General features: G+C 38.2%; 1 protein-coding gene across 4 annotated transcripts; it reads left to right on the top strand.

The window, feature by feature from the left end:
• Window positions 1-3,691: 3,691 nt before the first annotated feature.
• mylk4a (myosin light chain kinase family, member 4a) lies at window positions 3,692-17,044 on the top strand. Of its 4 annotated transcripts, XM_084732164.1 has the most exons (16): window positions 3,692-4,545; window positions 7,435-7,488; window positions 8,262-8,399; window positions 9,476-9,572; window positions 9,831-10,263; window positions 10,919-11,253; window positions 12,180-12,285; window positions 13,394-13,487; window positions 13,832-13,941; window positions 15,064-15,205; window positions 15,298-15,368; window positions 15,451-15,579; window positions 15,697-15,849; window positions 15,940-16,018; window positions 16,302-16,356; window positions 16,800-17,044. In XM_084732164.1, exons 1-15 carry the CDS (start codon window positions 4,015-4,017, stop codon window positions 16,353-16,355), a joined length of 2,526 nt encoding a protein of 841 aa, XP_084588290.1. In that variant the 5' UTR covers window positions 3,692-4,014; the 3' UTR covers window position 16,356; window positions 16,800-17,044. The 4 variants fall into 4 exon arrangements, with proteins under 4 accessions (XP_084588290.1, XP_084588291.1, XP_084588292.1 ...); XM_084732165.1 differs by lacking the exon at window positions 7,435-7,488 and having other exon boundaries at window positions 3,693-4,545; XM_084732166.1 differs by lacking the exon at window positions 8,262-8,399 and having other exon boundaries at window positions 3,693-4,545.
• Window positions 17,045-21,089: the final 4,045 nt, after the last annotated feature.

The raw sequence follows: 21,089 nt of genomic DNA, 5'->3' as shown, positions 1-21,089 counted from the left end.
AATCTGTCCTCAAGTACAAGAACTGTTACATTACTGTAATTCTACAAAAATACAAGTAAAACTACTGGTGTTCAAAATATTTAAGTATATTTACATAGTCTCCTTCTTGAAAACTACTCAGAGTATTAGTTACTTTTTAACTGTCAAAGTTTAATGAATTATTCTCCAAATCTTCCGTCCAAATCGCTCCCAACTCCTGTTCTATTCAGCTTAGTGGTTGTAGTCATCTTTCCAAACCTGCGCCTGCAGTGTTTGTTTTTTTGGTTTTCATTGACCTGTTTGCTGTTTCAGAGCTTTATTAGCTACCAAAATGCAGATGAACAGTTTGGACATTAATTCAAACTATAGGCCTTTTCAGTGGTTAAAATGATTATAAAAGTAGTCACGTCGATTACAAGGAGGAATGCATTCTCAAGTAAAAGTTACATCACAGACTAAAGATAATACTAAGTAATGTTCAAGTAGCCTACCCCTGAAAATGACTGAATTAGAGCCATGTTAGTGGTTGTGTTTAGTTATTTCCACCCATGCTTACAACATAAAAAACAGCAAAAAATACTTGATAATAATTATTAAAGCTACAAAGGATGCATGCTGACCTTAAAAGTTTAAAATTGTACTATTTAAAGAGCGAAGCTCCCTGCTGTATATCATTTTCCCTTTAAATTTTTCCACTCCTGATGTCTGTAAGTCAGTAAGTGTTTAAACTGCAAGGTCAACCAGGACACACAAACACAAAGTTATTTGTTTAGTATTTGCTCTCTGGATATTCATGCAGTTGAAAATGCCTCCAAACATCCTAATAATTTTGCTGTCACATTAACTAAACAACATTTTAATCATGCACCAGTGATTTCCCAGCTGCCGGGCTGTGTGTACACATACTTGCGCTTGGCAAAGAAGGTGAGAGAGGACTCTGAGCAGCAGTCATGATGCTGTTACTTTCTTTGGCACGAGTTTCACTGTAAAGTGTAAGTGATATACACTCGATATTTGCTTTGTGTCATAAGCCTGAGAGGCCAAGGGTCTGTTTATATCCCCTGGAGGGTTTGATAACCTTAAAGTGGCCCCGTACCCCTAAAAAATCCAAGATGTGATGTGATAGTCCAGTCTGTCCATGCATGCTAACCTTTAATATGCAGGAAAATGACAGTTTTAACAATGCTGTGTTACAGAATCCAATTCTTTTTGCTCCTTTTAAACATTTGTAAACAAATTGTTGACATTCTGCTTGCCATGTGTGTGGAAAATATCCAGTCTATTCCATGCACACTGCTGCATAAGAAAGTTGACTGTCTGTGCCCCACAAATTGACACAACATGCTGCACATGACCTACGCTGTCTGTCATCTGTTGGCATCCAAAGACAGGTGTGAGCGTCCCTGTCTCTCCCCGAGTGATTGATGGTTGGTTTCACTCCCATCTGTTTCTACCCCATCAGAGTCACTTGTTCTTTCCGCTGTGGCCATCTTGCGAAAATGAGAGAGAGTAATATGCAAGCTAGTGCAGTGACTTGTCACGAAACTCAAGCTGACAAGTGAACTCTTACCCTTGCTTTCCTTTCCTTCACCTTACCCCGCTCGTCTCCGCTTCATCTACCACGTTCACATCCCTCCTTGGTTCCTGCACCCGTGAGCCCAGATTTTGGCTTGAGTCACCAGAGTGAGGCGAGTTTGGCTGGGGTCAGCGGAGCTCAGTTTGCAGTCTGTGCCTCTGTTGTCAAAAGTATGTCATGGTGGCTTAGGCAAAGCTGGATTACTCCTCAGCTCTATCATCCATGAATGTATGGGGACAAAATGACTTTTCAAAGTTTGTGAAGGAAAAGGAAATAGCTTGACTAACCAACAGCAAGTGCAATGCGGCATGTACTTATGTATGACTTTTGATTATACAGAGGTGGGAATTACAAATACTTTGTTACTGAGTTTTCAGGTATTTGTACATTTTTGCACTTTTACTCCCAACATTTTAACACACTCTGCTCCTTACATTTTCAAATAAGGCTCCTTATTTGAATTTGAATGCATTTCAATATTTTTATTTCGCGGCATTATATTTCCCCAACATGAAGACTGATTTCAGCCTAAATGAGTGGGACAATAACATAGAAAAGACAATTCTTGTATGTATTCCATCAGTGCATATAACACACGACAGATGTAACAAGACAAAAAAGATGTAACAAAACAAAAAAAGAAGTAACAGGGCAAAAAGTGATGTAACACAACAAAGGTAGAGCAAGATGTAACAATGTGAAAAGCGATGTAACAGATGAAAACTTTGAATTTGAATGACATCCATACAAAAAAGACGGATCACGTCAAAAACGACTTAACAAGATGAAAAATGACATCACAAGGTGAAAAATTACATAACAAGACAAAAAACTACTTAAAAGTCAAATCAAAACAAAAATGGTGCAACAAGGCAAAAAGAAAACAAGCCAAAAAAAAAAGATATAAGTACAAAAAAATGACATAACAAGATGAGAAATTATGGAAAAAGACACAACAAGACTAAAAAGACAATGACAAAAAACTATGTAAAAAAATGATCAAGACAAATAAAGACGAGTAACGAGTAAAAAAGATGTAACAAGATGAAAAATGATGTAACAATAGCCAGAAGGAGACTCGACCATAAAGAAAAGGTGAGGTTCAGTTAGTTTTGACCAGGTGTAGAAATGGCCTATTTCAGAGCCTGTACTTTTTCACTTTTACTTAAGTAAAGATGTTTATCAGTACTTCCACTTTTACCAGAGTATTTTTTACACAAGTATTTGTACTTGTACTTGACCAAAGAACGTATGTGCTTTTGCCACCTCTGTAACTATATGATGTAGGTCAGTGTTTGCTCAGGAATTTAATACATGTTTTTGCCACGTGAGTTGACATAAACACATGTCTGTTGGAATAAATAAGACACATTTTGATTTACAGGGAACGTGGATTCTGGTCGTATTACAAGAGCTAAGTTGAAGTTGATCCCTTACTCTCTTAAGGGAGGTTATCAGTGGATGTTTTTGTCAGTGAGTCGGCTTCGTATAAATCATCCGTGTCAACCATCTCTCCTTTCAGCAGAGGGGCTAAACGTCTTACTGTAGGTCCCCTTGGCGAGGAACCACAGGATTCCTCTTTCCCCCACTGTTGAGTGCAAGCGACAGGCATTTGAGAGATAAAGAGGGAATTTGCATTGCAACATGGTTGTCATTCACAGTAGTACACAGACAGACCCATGTGCAGCAGTGCCACGTAACCAGAAGCCTAGTCCTTTAGTCCTTTCAGACTTTTTCTATCAACATTATTGAAATATTACTTTTGTCTATTGTCAACACACCTTTTATTTTGAAGTTAACATTAAAAACCCACCTGTGAGTTCCTTCTCCTTTTTTGGGCACCTGCGCAGTCCATTCAAGAATGTGGACCAGACGTGTCCATCTGTTCAAACGAGTTAATGTCATTGTCATCTGAATAGGAAAAACTGTACAAATGAATGATCACTGACACGCTTACACACTGAAGAGGTCCTGTGTACAGTGACCATTTTGACACCTAGCAGGCGAGTGACGGTAGTGGGCTTAACACTTGAAGGCTCTCAAATGTCTCATAGCTCCAAGCAGTGCCAAACCCCCACCCCAAACACTTGACCCTGCTGACGTAGGCTGTTCATTTACATTTAGGGACACCGGCTCACTCCATTCTTATAGTGTGGAGAGAAGCAGGCACCGGCAAGAGAAACAGAGAAGTAAAACTCCAGTTTAGTTGAGTTTTCAGTTTTAGAAGCTTGTAATCTTCATCTGCACCGCTGGTGGTTGGTGATTTTTGACCTTGAATCACCTTTGTTCCATTGTTCCACTTTTCTGTATCTTAATAGTTTGCACACCGGCGGGGAGCACTGAGGGGTAGAGCTGGCTACGATTTTTGAAAAAGTCTTTTTGTCTGTTTTGCGGACATTATTGGTCCGACTTTTATATCAAGTTGGTGTCCTAACGTGATCTTTACATCACCGGAAGCCATGAGTTCCAAGGTAATGAACACAGTAGGAGATGGCAACTCTGCAAGCTTTGATCTCATCCAAAATCGGATTGAGTCACTTAGCAGCAAGATGGACAAGCTCATCAACATTCAAGAGAAGGTCCTCAATCGGCTAGATGGGATGTCTCAGGACATTGATGGCATTGAAAAGGATGTGGAGAGTCTGAGGGTTGACAATGAGGAGATCCACCTTCCGCCCAGGATGGTGAACCAGACGCAGGCCATGGGGCGAGAGGTGAGGGAGATATGCCAGGAGATGAGCACCATCATGTCGGTGGTGAACCAGCGGTCCGAGCAGCAGGCACAGAAGCTCGAAGGGATGGAAAAACTGGTCCTCAGCATGCAGCAGGTGATCAGCTTCATTGGGGAGACGGTGAAGAGTTCGAAGGTTATGGAGCTGATGTTCAAAGGCCCTGCAGCTCGGAAGGGCTCCAAGCCCAAAGACAGTAAAGGCAAGCAAGCCATTAAGAGGAAATCATCTGCAGACACAATAAGCAAGAAGCTTGAAAAGGTGAGACCAAGAAATAACATGCCGAAACTCAAAAATATCTTTGCCTCAAGTGTTTACCTCATAGTAGGCTTTGGTATGGATTGTTGATATAGAGGGTTTACAACTGTATATTTTGCCAGTCTAGATTCCAAAGCGTCCATTTCCAGGTATCACAGCCTGTCACACATGGAGATCTAGTCTTGTTCTTGTCAGCTGTGAAAAAGATGCTATGTATTTTCCCTGCTGACTATGAATTCTCAGATCTCTCAAAGATCTTGTTGTTCTTGGCAGAACATATGAAAATGATCATGGCAGTAAAACTGAGCGCTCCAACAGTTCTCTTGCCTATGAATGCTAGTTGGCTTGTGTTTTGAATTCCCCTTATGATATAATCAGGCTGGTGTAATAGGCTGTGTCTGGGATTTAGTGTGTTTACACTTGCTAAATGCTGATTGAAGGTAAAGTAATAAACAATGCTAATTTTATAATGTTATGTAAGCTACTGCACAATAAACATGTCACCTCTAACTTATATAAGCCCCAATTTAACTCACATTTCCACTTATTGGAAATCTACCCATGCCGAGTGCAACATGGCCTCCTTGGCATGAGGCCCACTCCTCTGGGACCCCCCCGCCCTCAGTCCCAGCAGGGCACGAGAGGTGCCGGTGTGAGGCCAGGGGTGAAATGTGAGTGGCCCGGTTTAGAAATGCTGTTTTTGGATTAGGGGCTGCTGTGTTTGTCATCTATAAGGGCTTTAACCCCTTCAGTTGACCAGGAGTCAGGTGTCAACAAATTGTGATGAGTCAGTCTTCCTCCCCTTCTCTCTTCAGCAGTTTGTTTCTCTTACTGACTCACTTGAACAAGTCACAGTCTGCGCCAATTAGGACATGGTATGATTTACATCACTAGTTTCCAGTAGTTAACCTCTGGTGGCAGGGAACAGTGGGTATTGTCTCTGCCATGCGATTCTTTGCAAATTACTTAACTTCCTGCGGTGCAAAATAGCTTGTCATAAAAGTTTATTGGCAGTCCTGCTGATAATGCTGTCACAGTACCTTTGATTTAGAGGTTCCAGTAAAGGCCTGTGTAACATGGCATGCAGTGTTTTAGGAACTGCTGGTACACGCTCAGAAAAGTAAAAATGTACATGTGTAAATATAATCTCAGTGACGTTACTGCTGCTCCACCATGCTCTGCGCTTGTTTGGCAGGATGCAGACATTACATCTTCAACTTCATGTCTAAAGTTTCAACTTTGACTTGGCTGAATTGACCCATTCTGAATCCAACTTTTTTTCTATCTGTGCTCCAATATAACTGAACAAGCCTGATACCTCGATCAACTTTCTCTCTTCCTGTTTCCTAGATATTCTAAGTTCGCCTATGTTGAAAACAAAATCAAATGTTATTATTTTCATAAGTATGTTTTTATTAGTATATAATAATCATTGTGTTAGAAGAGGGGTGCTAATTCATTTTCATCTTTGTACACTTAAGCAGTATGGTTGCCTTTAAAGGGCCGGATACCTTTAATCAGCAGCTGTAAATGTAAGACTATATAAATTTATCTACTTGTCATTATATTACAAAATTGCCTCTGCATTTGGTTATTGTTGGTTTTAGTAATAACTAAATTATTAATAACTAGCCCTGGAGGAAGAAGTCCAGAAAAAATAATGGCAAGCAGACATTAAAGTATACAACTATTATAACAATTCAATTTCAATAATAACAACAATAACAATCTCTTTTAAAAATGAACTATACAAAGCAGTATAAGTAATAAAGTTAAAATATCAACTAGGTTTGTTTTAGTCTATGTAGCCTAAAAGCATGATTTCAAATCCAAAATGTATACTTACTTAAAAATGAAATGACTGCATTTTGCTAGACTGCTTCTTTGAGTGCCACTGCTGTAAACACTGGCAACCCTAGGTGCAGCCTTTTGTGCTTTGCATGAGCTTTGCAGCCACCATAGCTTCTTCTACATACTTGGAAAGGGGGGATAAGATGACATGTTTGCAATCTGCAAGCTCATCAGTAGATGCTATTAAATCCTACACACTGGTCCTTTAAGTTAGCTAATGTTAGCAAAATGCCAGATAACGGGCTAGCTAAAATTCATCAATTGTTAGCTTGTTACATCTGGAAGCTAATGTTAGCAAAATATTATCTTACTAGCTAGCTAATTACGTCAATTATTAGCAGGCTAGTTAGCTAGTGCTCTGCTAACATCAGCTAAGATGTGACAATATATAATGTTGCTTTTACAGATCCCCCAGCAATTAGGTTTTCTTTTTAACGTAGACAAACCAAGTACACAGCATATCTTAAAACAGCGGGCAAGAAAAGAGAAAGATGGTTTTGCAGGGTGCCAAGATTGCTCAACTATTAATGGCACACGGAGCAAAACTTGGCAAGTCTTAGGATGGGTCACTTAATATCTTTTAATTCCTTTGACACTGTAGTAACCTCCATATCAATCCTGAGTGTTTGGTCTTTATTATACAATCATTACAGAGACCACGACCCTGTGTAAAGGTCACTAAGTGCCGCTTGGCATCAGAAGAATGAGCTGCACTTTTAGACACCCTAAAGCACATTATCACCACACTCCAATCACTTGCGTGTCTGCAGAGGTCATATCACTTTTCCTCTGTGACCTACAAGCTGAGAGCAAGCTCACCTGAGTGGTTGTGACGTCATGTGACAAGGTTATCACGTACTTCATATTGTAATGCACAATGTGCAACAGTGCAGTCTGTTTTTTTGTTTTCATGTATGTGTTAAATTAAGATGTGACTTGTTGAATTCAAGCCAATTAAAAGTTTGGATCATTTTTTTATGGCTGTATTATGATTAATGACCACATACCGATCTGATGGCTTCCGTGTGACTCACATTTCAGGGGATTTCTGTGGTCGTCAAAGCATTTGTCAGGCTCCATCTTACACCTCCAGAGGTGAGAGATATCTAACATGTAATCCTTGTTACTATGGTCCCTTCACGCTTTCCCCAGTCTCCCAATCAGGGCTTCAAACCCTACTGCTGTAACTGGGGAAACACTGCACTTGAAATATCCCCTCCCCAGTTCACTTCACGCCAGCACTCACAGAACAAATGTGAGACACCCCCGGGTTCAAGACAGGTTTTTCCATGCTAACCTGATCAGAGAGTGTTTAGTGAGTTTCCTCGTCAGAGAAATTTGAACAACAGCCTATGGTCACTTGTAATATTTTCCACTCAGGGTCGGCAGTGCATTCCACCGCAGAGTGCGACAAGTGATAAGCTATAAATTCACCACCCTGCTGCTGTCTATCCATCTGCCATGAGTTATCAAAGGCATGCCATTAGACGAGTCAGTCTGTGCACAGAGAGGAACATTAAATGTGCTAATGTTTAACATGAAAACAGGGGAATTGTTGCTTATATTTTATCTTTTTAAAATTATTTTATCAGTTATTTCATTCAAGTATTAATTTGATGTAATTAATTTGTTGTGTTGTGTGTTTTACCCGTGACCCTGACTTCATCACATCAACTTGTCACTGTCATTTTATTGAATTATTAATTTGTTTTTTTGATTAATTTGTCGTGTTGTGTGTATTTAATGTGATTCTAACTTCATATCAACCTCATTTTTATTGACATTCATTCTTAACATGTGATAATCTCATCCATTCCATGTCCATTCATGTAACCCTACTAATCACTGCCATCTTGTCTTTTTACTAGAAACCTACCTCTAATAAAGCCAGTAAAGGGAATCAGGAGATAATTCCTGCATGTGAGCCCAGTTCTCCACAGCGCTCTCACAAGATAAAGCTCCACGGACCAAAGCATTTCCTCGCCTCTCGCAAATGTGGAAACTTTGTAGGTTTATTGTGCTTACAGTCTGTATGTTTGCAGGAACTTATCTTTTTATGTAGAATATGTGAGTATAATGTATGTGCTTTTGCATTTTTGGCTTCAGGATGGCACCTTTTTCATAAAGGGTTGCCTCCGTACTACAATTATTATTGTGCTGATTTTCTTGATGAGAAGCATAACATTGTGCGATTTCTGCAAAGCAATAACAGAACTACGCCAAGTCACATTTGGGAAAAAGAAAAAAAAACACTGTTGCTTTTCACAAAAATCATAAAAAATTCCAAAGTACAACCCCTTTTTGCTCTGTGCTCCAACTCCAGTTGAGCAAACTTGGTACCTTGGTCAATTTTCCTGTAAAGCTAGCTACCTATCTTTTTAATGTTAGCAGAATGCTAGCTAACTATTTAGCTAATGATAGATGTAGATTAGTTAGCTAGCGCTGTGCTAACATAAACAAGCTTTCAACCATCTCAAAAATGTGTTTTTCTCTGCGACACAGACATACAGCCTAGCACACAACATAAGTACAGGAGACAGGAGATGAGAAAGTTGACCGAGGCTCCACCAGCTACCAAGCTTGCTCAGCTTTCACTGAAGAGTGAAAATGTGCAGGATTTAGTGAAGTTTAAGTAAAATGCATTTATTGCAATGGCATGGTTACTTTGGACCTTAAAACAAACAAACCCTGACACGTTTTGGGATCAAACCTTTGTCAGGGAGGTTTGAAGCTTGATGCTAAGGCGTAGCATGACCATGCCGTGACAATAAAGACATCTTTAATTGTTTTAAAATAGAATGCCTTGGGGTTTTCTTGTATTTTTTGTGTACACATGTATCACAATCCAAAGAACATCACATAAAAGCACAGAAAGTGTTCCGTACCCAAACATTTTTAGTACCAGTGTGACGGAACAATAAAACATAAAGTTCTGGTGAAGAACAAAAACCTTCTAAAACTCTAAATGTCACAATAATCCTTTAATATAACATTTTAAACTATGATAATTACTTTGAGACAATTTTATGTTGATATAATGTCCAGATTTCTGTCTTTACTGTATTTTGCTTGTATTTCACAGTTGAAGGACCACAAAGGTAAAGATGGGACAGAAAAGCCCTGTTTGAGCCCAAAGGGTCTGAAAGCTCAAAAGAAGATGAAGCCGCCAGACGCAGCAGGTGCTGAGATCAACATAACTATTAATTATACAAAAACTTGTCAGTTCTCAATATCTGGTGTCTAGTTAAAATCATCAGTGAGACACAGCAGCAGCTATATGTAAATTTAAAAGATGAATTTACTCTCATAGCGTCTATGAGAGAATCATCTTAGTCTATTATTCTGAGATTTATGCATCCTAATATGTTGAGAAGAAATGATGAATATTTATCAAGCTGTGAGAGACTAAATCTAGATTCTGTTTGGATGTTTTGCAGACAATATCTCCTTGAAGAAGCAGGTGTTGCTTCTTGAGGAGGTGCAGAAACTCAACAAGGAGAATGCGGAGAAATCAGGTCAGCAGCTCACTTCTGGATGTCTGGATCTGGAGGCTGGAGTTCCCCCTAAAGATCAACAACCCGACGCCCCTGCCTGCAACTTGGTGGACTACCTGCGTGAAGACTCCCAGGTGGCTCTGGCTGAGAAAGATAAGACGGATAGTGAGGAGCAGGTCGGGGAAAAGGTGCAGGAGGCGGAGGAAGCAGTGACGGAGAAGGAACCCATGCTTGATGTGGAGGATGCAGTGAAAGAGAAAGAAGAAGAAAAGATCCCAGTTCCAGAGCAAAAGAAGGAAGAGGCTGTTTCTCCTGCTGAAGAAGTAGCCGAAGCCTCGGCTGCAAAGAAAGACGAAAAAGAAACAACTATCACAAGGTATTCTGTTTTACCCCAAGAGGAGCTGTGATGATTTGTCAATAAATCAATTAATTCATAAGTTGAAAATACAATTAGTCTGCAGCTATTTTAATAATTGTTCAAGGAATTTTTAATGCCATAATACCAAACATTTGAGAATGAGCTGCCCTTTGTGGTTGAGAGACATTTTCTGATTTCAGTTTTCTCGTGTTTTCTAAATCAATTGATCTATCGAGACAAAGTAGGGCAGATAACACATTAGAATATAGAAATATTAAGCTTATTTCCTCATTGATTTTAATCATTTTAATTCAGCAATTCAATGGACTCGACCCTCATTAATCTGTTATGGATACAGTTATATTTATATAAGATAGTCTGGGCTACAAACAGTTCATGTATTGAAGGTTTTCATTTGTTATTAGCCTTGGTCTTTTATATATACTGTATGTATTTCAGTTATACAGATAGTTCTTTAATATTATGACTAAATTCTTAATGGTGATAGATTAGTCAATTATGTATTAGTTCTTTTTGCAAAGATCAATCAACTGTGCCTTCAGCCACATCAAACAGTATTTTACAAAAACTACACAAGCTGACATGAATCAAAACAAACAAACAAACAAACAAAAATAAAATGAAAACACAACAAATTTTTTTTTTCCACCAGCGACGACCACAAAGATGCCTCTCCATCTCAAGAGGCCGAGCCGGACCAGAGGTCAGAGGTCAGCAGCACAAGCACCAAGTCGTTTGTGACCGAGGAACATTTTGTAGTGGAGGAACATACAAAGACCCAGGTGGTGGAGGTGGTGGAGGAGAAGAGGGAAGACAACGATGAGGACGAACAGAGGCTCGAGTCTGAGGGCTGGGCTGTCTTCAAGGCAGATGGAGTTGAGTTCCAGTTAAATCTAAAAGAAAGGCTGGAGGCAGTGAGAAAGGAAAAAGAAGCAGAACCTGATGGAGAAAAGGAGGATGATGATGAAGCAGAGAGATACTTTATCGGTGAGTCAGGACCTCCCGACAGTAATTGCTGGTAGAAAGTTGAAACTTTGAATAGCTGAATTTTATTTACCCGTTAAAAAATCCTCTGTAAGGCAGTGCCAGAATAAGTTAATCATTATCATCTACGTCTACGTTATACATTTTGATAAGTGTTTTATCACCTCATACTAGAGCTAAACCAATAAATCTGCTGCCAATATTAGCTTATTGTAGATATATTGGTATTAGTGTATATGATGGCTGATAAATAGCAAGAAATACAGTACATAAAGAATAGACAATAATAATCTCAAAAACATCTAATCTAATAAACAAGTCGTATAATGATGGAGCAAGTGAACATTTGCTCTGTAAGAGATAAAGATCAAGATTTTCAAGATGGATTGTCAAAAACAAGTCATTGAAATGTCTTATATTAAGTGTAATGAGATATTTTGATGCTGAAGTTACAACCATGATTCCTAAAAAATTGGGACGCTGTGAAATGCTGTTAAAAACAAAACCTAGATTTAATCAAATACAGTACAAAGACTACAAAGGGTTAGGAAAGAGAGAGTACAAAGACACTCGGTAAAATTTAGAATTTTTGCATGTTTGTGTAAATAAATTGCTATCAGTCCGTGAAAGGTTGGGCCGAGAACGTTAACTTGGTACAGTCCACTACAATGAAATAAGATAAAGCCCTTGAGGTAGTTTGGCGCTCAGACTGCAGGAGGTGTTGTGCTAAAGCTTGGTTACTCCTCTGTAATATTTAGACAACAACTGCGCCTGTAGTTGATGTTTATGATAGCTCTCTCATACGCAACGTGCTAACTTGATTATAGCAGCCGTGGAGCCTTTCAAAAGCCTCAGTGTAGCCGAAGCTCCTGTGTTCTCACATTCCTCATAACTTATTAAAACAGATTATTATTATCTTTTCTCTTTAGACACCACTCCTCCTCCAGCGGCTCCTTTCAATCATCGGATCGTTTCTGCCAAGCCCAACCAGATCATCAACTTCTACACCATCAACTGGCAGGAGGTCCTGGGCGGGTGAGCACCGGACTTTTCTCTCTGTAACATAAAAAAAAAAAAAAGAAAGCTATTGATGATCTATCACAGATCAAAGGCAGTGAGACAAAGAGCGCTCAATTCCCATGAGGCCTAATTGCGTAACCCCCCCCACCCCCGCGCTCTCCTCTCCCTTGGTTCATAACTTCAGGGCCACGGCAGTTATTTTTACTTCAGGACTGACTGGTATGTGAAACTGTATCCCTGGTGCCAGCTGGTAGCTAATCACTAAGTGTTAATCCAAGTCTTCAAAGAGGAGACACAGCCCAGCTCAGATTTAATGAAATAACAGATTAAGCGCACACACTGCCTACAGTAAAATGTCTGTATTTGATGGAAGATCAGTTTTTGATTTGTCATGGAAACATAAAACACTGTTACTGTGTTGTACCAACAACGATGGATTGAATCTAAGATTAGTTCTAATCAGAGTTTAGCAAAACTAGGTTTAAAATGATTAAATCCAGATTTAAAATTAAGCAGAGCCCTGTTGCCCAATTAAAAACTGATCTCAATTTAGTAAACCCAAGTTCAGTGAGTTTAATCAATATGTAGATGGTTGCTTAACCAAATTAAAATCTATAAAAGATCAGTTTGAGGGCTGTGGGACTTAGCTAGTAAGTATAGCTAGCTGTCTAAAAAGTGAACATTGTTTGCTAGTTGTCTAAAAAGAAAAAAAAAGGTATATTGTTTATTAGCTAGCTAAAAAGTAAAAAAACAAAAATGCTGTATTGTTTACTAGCTAGCAGAAATGTTAAATAAATGTTACAGTATTTGCTAGCTTGCTAAAAAGTTAGCTAGCCCAGTTAGCCTGCTCATGATGGCTCTGCAGAGAAATGCAAAATCTAAACTTAAGTTTAAAAAGAGGTTTCTATTTTTTTTTTTATTTCAAACTACTTCAAGAGTTTTGTGAAATTGATTTAAAGTTAAACCAAGATTTAAAGAGGTTTAAAAATGAGTTCTTGTTGATGCAACATAGCTTCTCCTCTCCTGTCCTGTTTTATGCCTCTTTCTAGGAATGGCCGGATGAACGATTTAAGGTGACTGTGAAAATATTATTATTATTATTTTTTCTCTCCCTCTCTTCAAGGGGTCGTTTTGGCCAAGTGCACAAATGTGTTGAAAACTCCTCTGGTCTCACTTTGGCGGCGAAGGTCATCAAAGCCCGGAGTCACAAAGAAAAGGTAAGAACGCCCTAATGTTCAGTGTCGTGATAATGAATTATTTTGATGCCCCAGTGAGAGCCACGCCACATGATATAAAAAGCAGGGTTACAATTTTTAGTACATACTACACTACAAGGCCGCTTGGAACAGAAGCAGAGAGAATACTTCTCACCTAGGTGACAAATATTTGACCTAGAAGAGAAGATGCATTGTCTCATAGCAGAGAACAGCTGACACCTCTCATCGTGTCATCATGTGTGTGTCCGTGTCTGTGCTTGTGTGTCCGTGCTTGTCTGCATACGTGTCTGTTCGTCTGCTTCTTAATCTGTCTGTCCATGTGCTTGTGTCTGTGATTTTGGTAGGAGGTGGTGAAGAATGAGATCCAGGTCATGAATAATCTGGACCATGCCAACCTGATCCAGCTCTATGCAGCTTATGAGTCAAGGAATGACATCATCCTTGTACTTGAATAGTATGCTCCTTCTTTTATATTTTCAGAATGTTTATTTCTTTCAAAACAGCTAATTGAACGTCTTTTACCAAGTAATTTAAAGTAGAGTTACTTATTTAAAGGTCCAGTGTGTAGGAAACGGCGTAAGGCTGGGTTTGTTTGTCCACTCTGGCCTACTGTTGAAACATGGTGATGCAACACTGCAGGACCCGAGTCCTCTGTCGATATAAATGGATATAAATTCTAAGGTAACAAAAACTAGGGACTCAAATCATTGGTTGAAGACCCTTCGGTTAACCGAGATTCTTCAAGTTGAGCAGTCTTTCTTTCTTTTGTCTGTCAGTGCTCATCACAATATCAGGATTAAACAGATAGAGGCTTACAAAAAAGCACAGGGATAGCATTTCAATGAGGATTTATGAATATGGGGATTCCTAAATATATTTTTAGCCGACAAAAGAATTGATGTGACAACACTGCTGGTGACAAAAAGGTGAAATCTGATTTTAAGCTCTTATTTTTTGGCTGCATCATTGTGCACGGAGCAATGCAGCAGCATTGCAGGCTGTAAACTTTACAAACCCAGGCTCAAAATCACCACAAACAGCAATATGAACTGTGATGGAAGCAGAGAAAAGTGATAGAAACGGAGCACAGGTGACACACTGTCAGCAAGGATTTATGTACACTTTTACTTTCTATAACTGTAGATATCTGATGTTTTCACATCAGATGATGAGGAAAGACCTTAGAACATGAATCTCACAGGTAAAAGATACGCATGTAGGCTGATATAGATGTTTAGAATAGCATTGAACTGAAAAAACACAAACAAATCTTCGGCCAAATGAACAGCCAAATCTGATGAACTCAAAAAAAAAATTTGAGTCGGGTACAGCTCTAACAAAAACATGACAACGACCTGACTTATTTTCAGGTGATTATACACTGCCAGTAAATCTGTGTAAATCTTACACACTGGACCTTTAATGCCCAGTAGAATTTTGGTTAATTTATTTCTAAACTTTGTTAATAATGTTAAAAGATAGTGTGGATATTTATTGCTAATATAAAGCAATACCTTAGATTTAAAACATGGGATTTTTAAGTGGTGTTTTGTTATGCGTTTGTGTCTAACCATAGTGTTGGTGGAGGTGAGCTGTTTGACAGGATCATTGATGAAAACTACACTTTGATGGAGCTGGACGCTGTGGTGTTCATCAGGCAGATCTGTGAGGGTCTGCAGCACATGCACAAAATGTACATCCTACACCTGGACTTAAAGGTAACAAAGAGACTCGGAAATCAGATTGTATGCATTCTCAAAGTTTAATCAAGCACTTACTTATTTTTGAATTGTTTCATTATAAATTTCAGCCAGAAAACATTCTATGCGTGAGCAGAGTCACGAATAAGATCAAAATCATCGACTTTGGTCTCGCCAGGATGTGAGTACCTGTCTTTACATCTGTTTTACCAACTCCTGTAATCATTCAAAATGTAAATGTCATTGATATGACCGCCACATAGATATAAGCCACGGGAGAAACTGCGGGTGAATTTTGGTACTCCGGAGTTCCTCGCTCCTGAGGTCATCAACTACGACTTTGTATCGTTCAACACAGACATGTGGAGCCTCGGTGTCATCACCTACATGCTGTAAGGAAACACACAAACACATGCACAGATTAAAATAAGTGACCAAAAAGACTACAAGGTCCAGGAAGTCTTGCTTGATATTTAATAACATTAATAGTCGTCTGTCTCTCCTGCCAGTCTGAGCGGTCTCTGCCCCTTCCTTGGCGACGATGACAATGAGACTCTGAATAACATCTTGGCCTGTAAGTGGAACTTCGAGGAACAGGAGTTTGTCGATACGTCTGAAGAAGCCAAAGACTTCATCTCCAGACTGCTTGTCGTGAACAAAGGGTATCCATCTTTTCACTCTGTTTTACTGTCTCTAATCTGAGGTTAACATGTGGTGGTTTTTTTAACGGACATTTGTATGTCTGTCTTCAGCTGGAGGATGGGGGCATCTGAGGCCTTAAGACACCCTTGGCTATCTGACCCAGTCCTTCACCATCGCCTTTATACAAAGGTAAAATACACGGTCCTGCATTTATCATGAATAAACTGAAATGCTACACAGTGATGCTGATCTTAAACTAACTTATGGTTTCTGAACAAGATAACATTCTTAATATTTTAAGTTCTTTTTTTTAATGTGATAGAAAAGCTTTAATTATTAAAATATGCATTTTTTAAAAGTTACAGACACAATATTATATTAACAGAATGGAGAAACCTATATTATATTTGATTGTCTTTTATATTTGTTCTGATTAATCATTTATTGATGGTTTTTTGCTTCTATCTCACAGAAAACTATGTGCAGATCACGGCGATCATCGTGTGTGCCTACAACTGATAGTTGAGGTTGGTCTGATTTTTTTTCTCCCTCTTTTTATAAAGCCAAAAGCGATATTCTCACACACAGCTACTGTATATCAGATGCAGGCATGCTAGAAAGAGTCATTTTAGTCTTGAAAAAAGAAAATCCAGCACAGTGCTGTGGCACAGCATCACACTTTATTGATCACATTAATGTTTCTGTTCCTCTGGACCTTCGTCAAGAGTGTTTCAGTGTTATTAGTCAGAAAACATTTTGTTAATCTGTTTGTCAAATTATATTTTCTTCCAAAAAGAGATCAGTGTCACTTCAAACGTCTACAGATATACTTTCCAAACATCCACAAGGGGGAAGCATGCCACAGATTTTGTGCAGGGCAGCACTGCAGCAAGGGGAGATTATAGTTTCTACACTGACTGTGGCCCTCTGAGAGTGAATCATTACAGTCACACTGTCCTTTTGCTTTTAGGGCTACAATGATGTGATGGCTCCGGCTGTGGCCACTTGGACCAACCCTCCTGTCCATGTAAATGACCTGATTTCAAGCCCATGCACCTGAGGCATGAGCTGAAATTCTGGCAACCCCACAAACCCTTTCCCGACATGTGATACATTGTGTTGATGTAAGAAATAGACAAAAAACAGTTTTGTTTAATTGCAATTTAGTAGTAGATAGTCCCACCATGCTGTAGACTGTACTTTCATAAAAAAACTGTTTTTCTTTAATAATCTGCAATTCATAAAGGTAATGTTTGAGAAAAATAGCAACAACATCTTGTAACGTCAATCAATCAAGTAAAACAGACCTGTTTGACTGCAGCCATATTGTTATGAAATATCAGGGTAAACACAGGAGTTGCCGATGATAGTAATTAAGTTCCCATTCCACTTAGTGTTGCAGAGGATTTCCAGCGAGTCAACATGCACAGTAGCAACACCTCAACTCTGCTTGACCTGCTCCTTAAACGCACGTTATGTAAGCACCACCGCAAGGGATTTCTCACATTAAAACAATAACAAAAGACGTAGTTTGATGATGTCATGAAGTAGCAAAGGATCATGGGAGTTGTTTCTTCATTTTAAACAACCACCATAGTTGAAGAAAACCTGACATCTGACGTGACTCGAGGTAACGTATTTAAGTTTTATTCACTTTACAGTTAGTCACATTTGTTGACTTTACTCCTCTTTCTCTGATGTATCCAACATGTTCCATGTTATAACAACTAGCGACAAGCTAGCATTGGTTAGCAGGAAACGCACCATTACCTTGAATAAATTATGTATTCCTATGTATTTGAACATGGTTGGAAACATTTGGGATAATGTAAGTATAATGACATATATAATGTACATAACTTAACAAAATATACAGCATATGTCTAGCATTTTTAGACATTTGAATATGTAATGTTAAGCTTTAATATCAGTATCATTAGTAACTGTGTGTTTACCTTACAGTTTCATTTTAAAATGGCTGCCCTAAAAGAGGTCTGTTACCATGCAATAAATACTACAATGTTCAGTTATTGTTGACTGTGTCAGAAATGGCAACTCAGCTGTTTAGGGTGTTTCTAGTCATACTGCATTGGATTGTATTACTTTGTGAGCTGTTTTATCTAATTGTATATGACATTTCAAAATGGTGCTAATGTCATAATCTGACCTAGCTTCATCGGACGCGTATTATCATATAATCATATACAGTAAGAGCTTGATTGTGTGTGTGGCACCTTTGCCTTGAAAGCTGCATGTTGTACTATCTACTTCACTTTAAAATATCCTGTCAGTGAGCCACCCTCATTTATCTCTAACCAAATACACTGTGCTGTTTATTATCTGCTGCTCTTTTCATTTTCTGTTGATAGATTAAAAACTGTAGAAACATACCTCAACTGCTTCTGTATGAAGGCTACAGCTTGATTCATAATGCGTGACTGTTATAATCTGTGTTGCAACTCTCCCTGCTCAGTTACAAATAATATCCGATATGCTTTTTGTGCTGTAAATAAATGCTGAGCTGTTAGATTAAGATTCAGATTTTCTTATATTTTAGGGGATAGAATTGCTGGATGCGTCTAGTACGTATGGACAGAATGAAATGTTTGTGTTTGGAGTCATGCGCTGTAGTATGTGCACTTTATAATGTTATTTATTTAAACATAGATTATACATGAAGCTAACATAGTTCCATTGAAAAGGCTTGTGTGGTCAGATCCTGCTTTGTCCAGGTGTTTATAAAGAAAATAACACTTCACCAAAACAGTTTATGTCTTATCAGCTTAGTGTATTATTTGAATTCTTTTGTTGCATGTCTCTTTGTGTTTATGTGTTTTATTAAAGCAGACACAGAAGAAACTTTTTTAAACTTTTTTTTTTTTTTTTAATTATACTGTAAGCTCTAGCTGTCATACCACAATAGTGCCACTTTAGCTGCATATTCATGCTACTGTAGGCGCTTTTTCCACAAAACAGTGTTGTCTTTGAGATGCCTTCTGTGAAGGTCCACTAACTGAAAGTAATACACGACCTACCTAATGTTGCCTATACATTGATAAAATGTTGTTAGAACAATATTATTTATGTGGTTTTAATTGACCTTGATGATGAATGTCACATTAACTGTTGTTAAACACAGAGTGCTCGTAAAAGAAGTTGTCCTCACAGAGTGTTAACAATTTCAAATTCAGCATGTATTTGAGAAGTGTGTAAACATCCATTAAACTGAAATTGTGTCTTAAAAGAGAGTTTGTTTCCTTTTATTGCAGTTCAGTTTGATAACACACAGTACAGCTGAGTATATCTAAAAAGGGCCTCAGCTAGATGCCGATGCTGGATTTTTGGGGCCAATATCAACATGTTTAAGAGTTAAAAAAAAAATCTAATATCAATATATTGGCTGATATTCTTTATATAAAATATATACATAAAAGTGCACATTTTTTGCAGTTACCCTCGAAATTGATTAACACTTATGACAAAGATGGACACAGGATATTTTACAGTTTAACAATAACTTTATTGGCCAGAATGATAACAGCGTACTGACACAGCAAACCTTAATTTGTATTTTTACTAATAATTATGCATCTATGAAAAAACACAAATAGAGCAAAATATATGTAAATGTTAAACACAAATTAAAAGAGAGATCAAACAAATAAAATGCTATATATATCCTATAAAGCTAAAAAAAAAAAACCACAAACTGGATTATGTTATGTTAAAAAAACAGCATATTGTACAATGTATATGCCAAAACTGAAACATATATTGATGAAAATAAGGAAATACAAACCAGTGTTGAATATATACTGTTGGCTTACACTTCAAAAATAGGGAGGATTTTGATACAAAAAAAACAGAGTTTCAAAGACTTTGTTTCCTGCATTCTGGTAACTTTTAAAGAATGAGAATAACAAAATAATAAGTAGACTGCAACAGCATTTTTATGTTGATTAATTTTACTTTTAATTCTCTGGAAAAGAATACTGAATATTTCGGTCTTGTACCGTGAACTTGTGTAAATCTCTGGCATAAACTAACATCCATTGTTTTTTTGAATTCATTTGTTTTTTTTCCCCTGCTCCTAAAAGGAAATTGACACATCAGATTAAAAAAAAATAATAATAAAAATCCATGCCCCTTTCCTTGTAAAATTTTCTTAAGGTGTGGTTGTGTTGTTGTTCAGTGGAAACAGTAGACAATGCCAGAAAGAGGTTGTGATAATGACATCAATGAAATCAGTTATCAGGAGTGATTCAGGAGAATTGTGATCCCAGGAGGAAATAGGGAGATAGCAATGAAAAACAGGAGTCTCCTAGGAAAGTCTGGTTGGCAAGTATGCTGTAAACACACCACAGAGACAGTTGATTGTTGAGTCTCGTTCCTGTGATGTGAAATACTGAGGGTTTGGGTTGGTAAAGCATCACAAGCACAACAAAATAATGAGAAAATAAGAAGGCACAGGCGGATGCTGGGGTCTCTGCAGATGCAGGCGCTGCCACACACGTCTGGTGTGTTGTAGGTGGTGATTGAGAGAAATTATTTTCATATGAGTCTATTTTCTATTTTACACTTTACAGTTAGGCTCCCTCTTAAATGTTAGTAACTCACTGGTAAGATGAATTAGTAGTAAGCAGTAATTTGATCTTAACAGGTTGTGGGTTCACATTGGTCTATGAAAACTGTCTTATAACATGTAATTAATTATAAATCATTCATAAGGGTAGTCTTATTGTAAAATGGTACTCCAAAAGTCTAATATCGAGATTTTTCTAGCATGATTAATTTGACAGCACTCTCTATGATTAGAAACAGTTTTCACAAAGCATTTTTTAAATCTGTGACAGTATAATCAACTATTTTTGGTGAGAATTTTAGGTCTATTTAATTCTTAAACACACAAACACGCTCTGACTCAAGATGAAAGTACAGCTGATTCCAGGAGCCTAATAAAGAGCATCTGAGGGAGCCAGTGTGTGCGACACAGTTTGTTCACCTGAGAAAATAAACTGAGCGTGTGGGTGATGATGATGTCGGGGGAATGGGGGCTTTGGCTCAGATATTTTGGAGAAAACAAGTGGGTATGTACGGTTTTTGGGTCACAGGAAGGGCTGAGATACAGACAAAAAAATTAAGAAGAATGACAGTAAGGAAGCAACAATGTGAGTTTCCACAAAGTATACCTTTACTTTTGGCCTGCTCAAGACACTAAGGTCTTATTTTACAGAAACCACAGGGTTAGTCAGGGATAAGT

This window comes from Lutjanus erythropterus, chromosome 12 (assembly GCF_056507025.1).
Source record: "Lutjanus erythropterus isolate fLutEry1 chromosome 12, fLutEry1.hap2, whole genome shotgun sequence".
NCBI classification, from domain to species: Eukaryota; Metazoa; Chordata; class Actinopteri; order Lutjaniformes; family Lutjanidae; genus Lutjanus; species Lutjanus erythropterus.
This window is presented reverse-complemented; position numbering and strand designations above follow the sequence as displayed.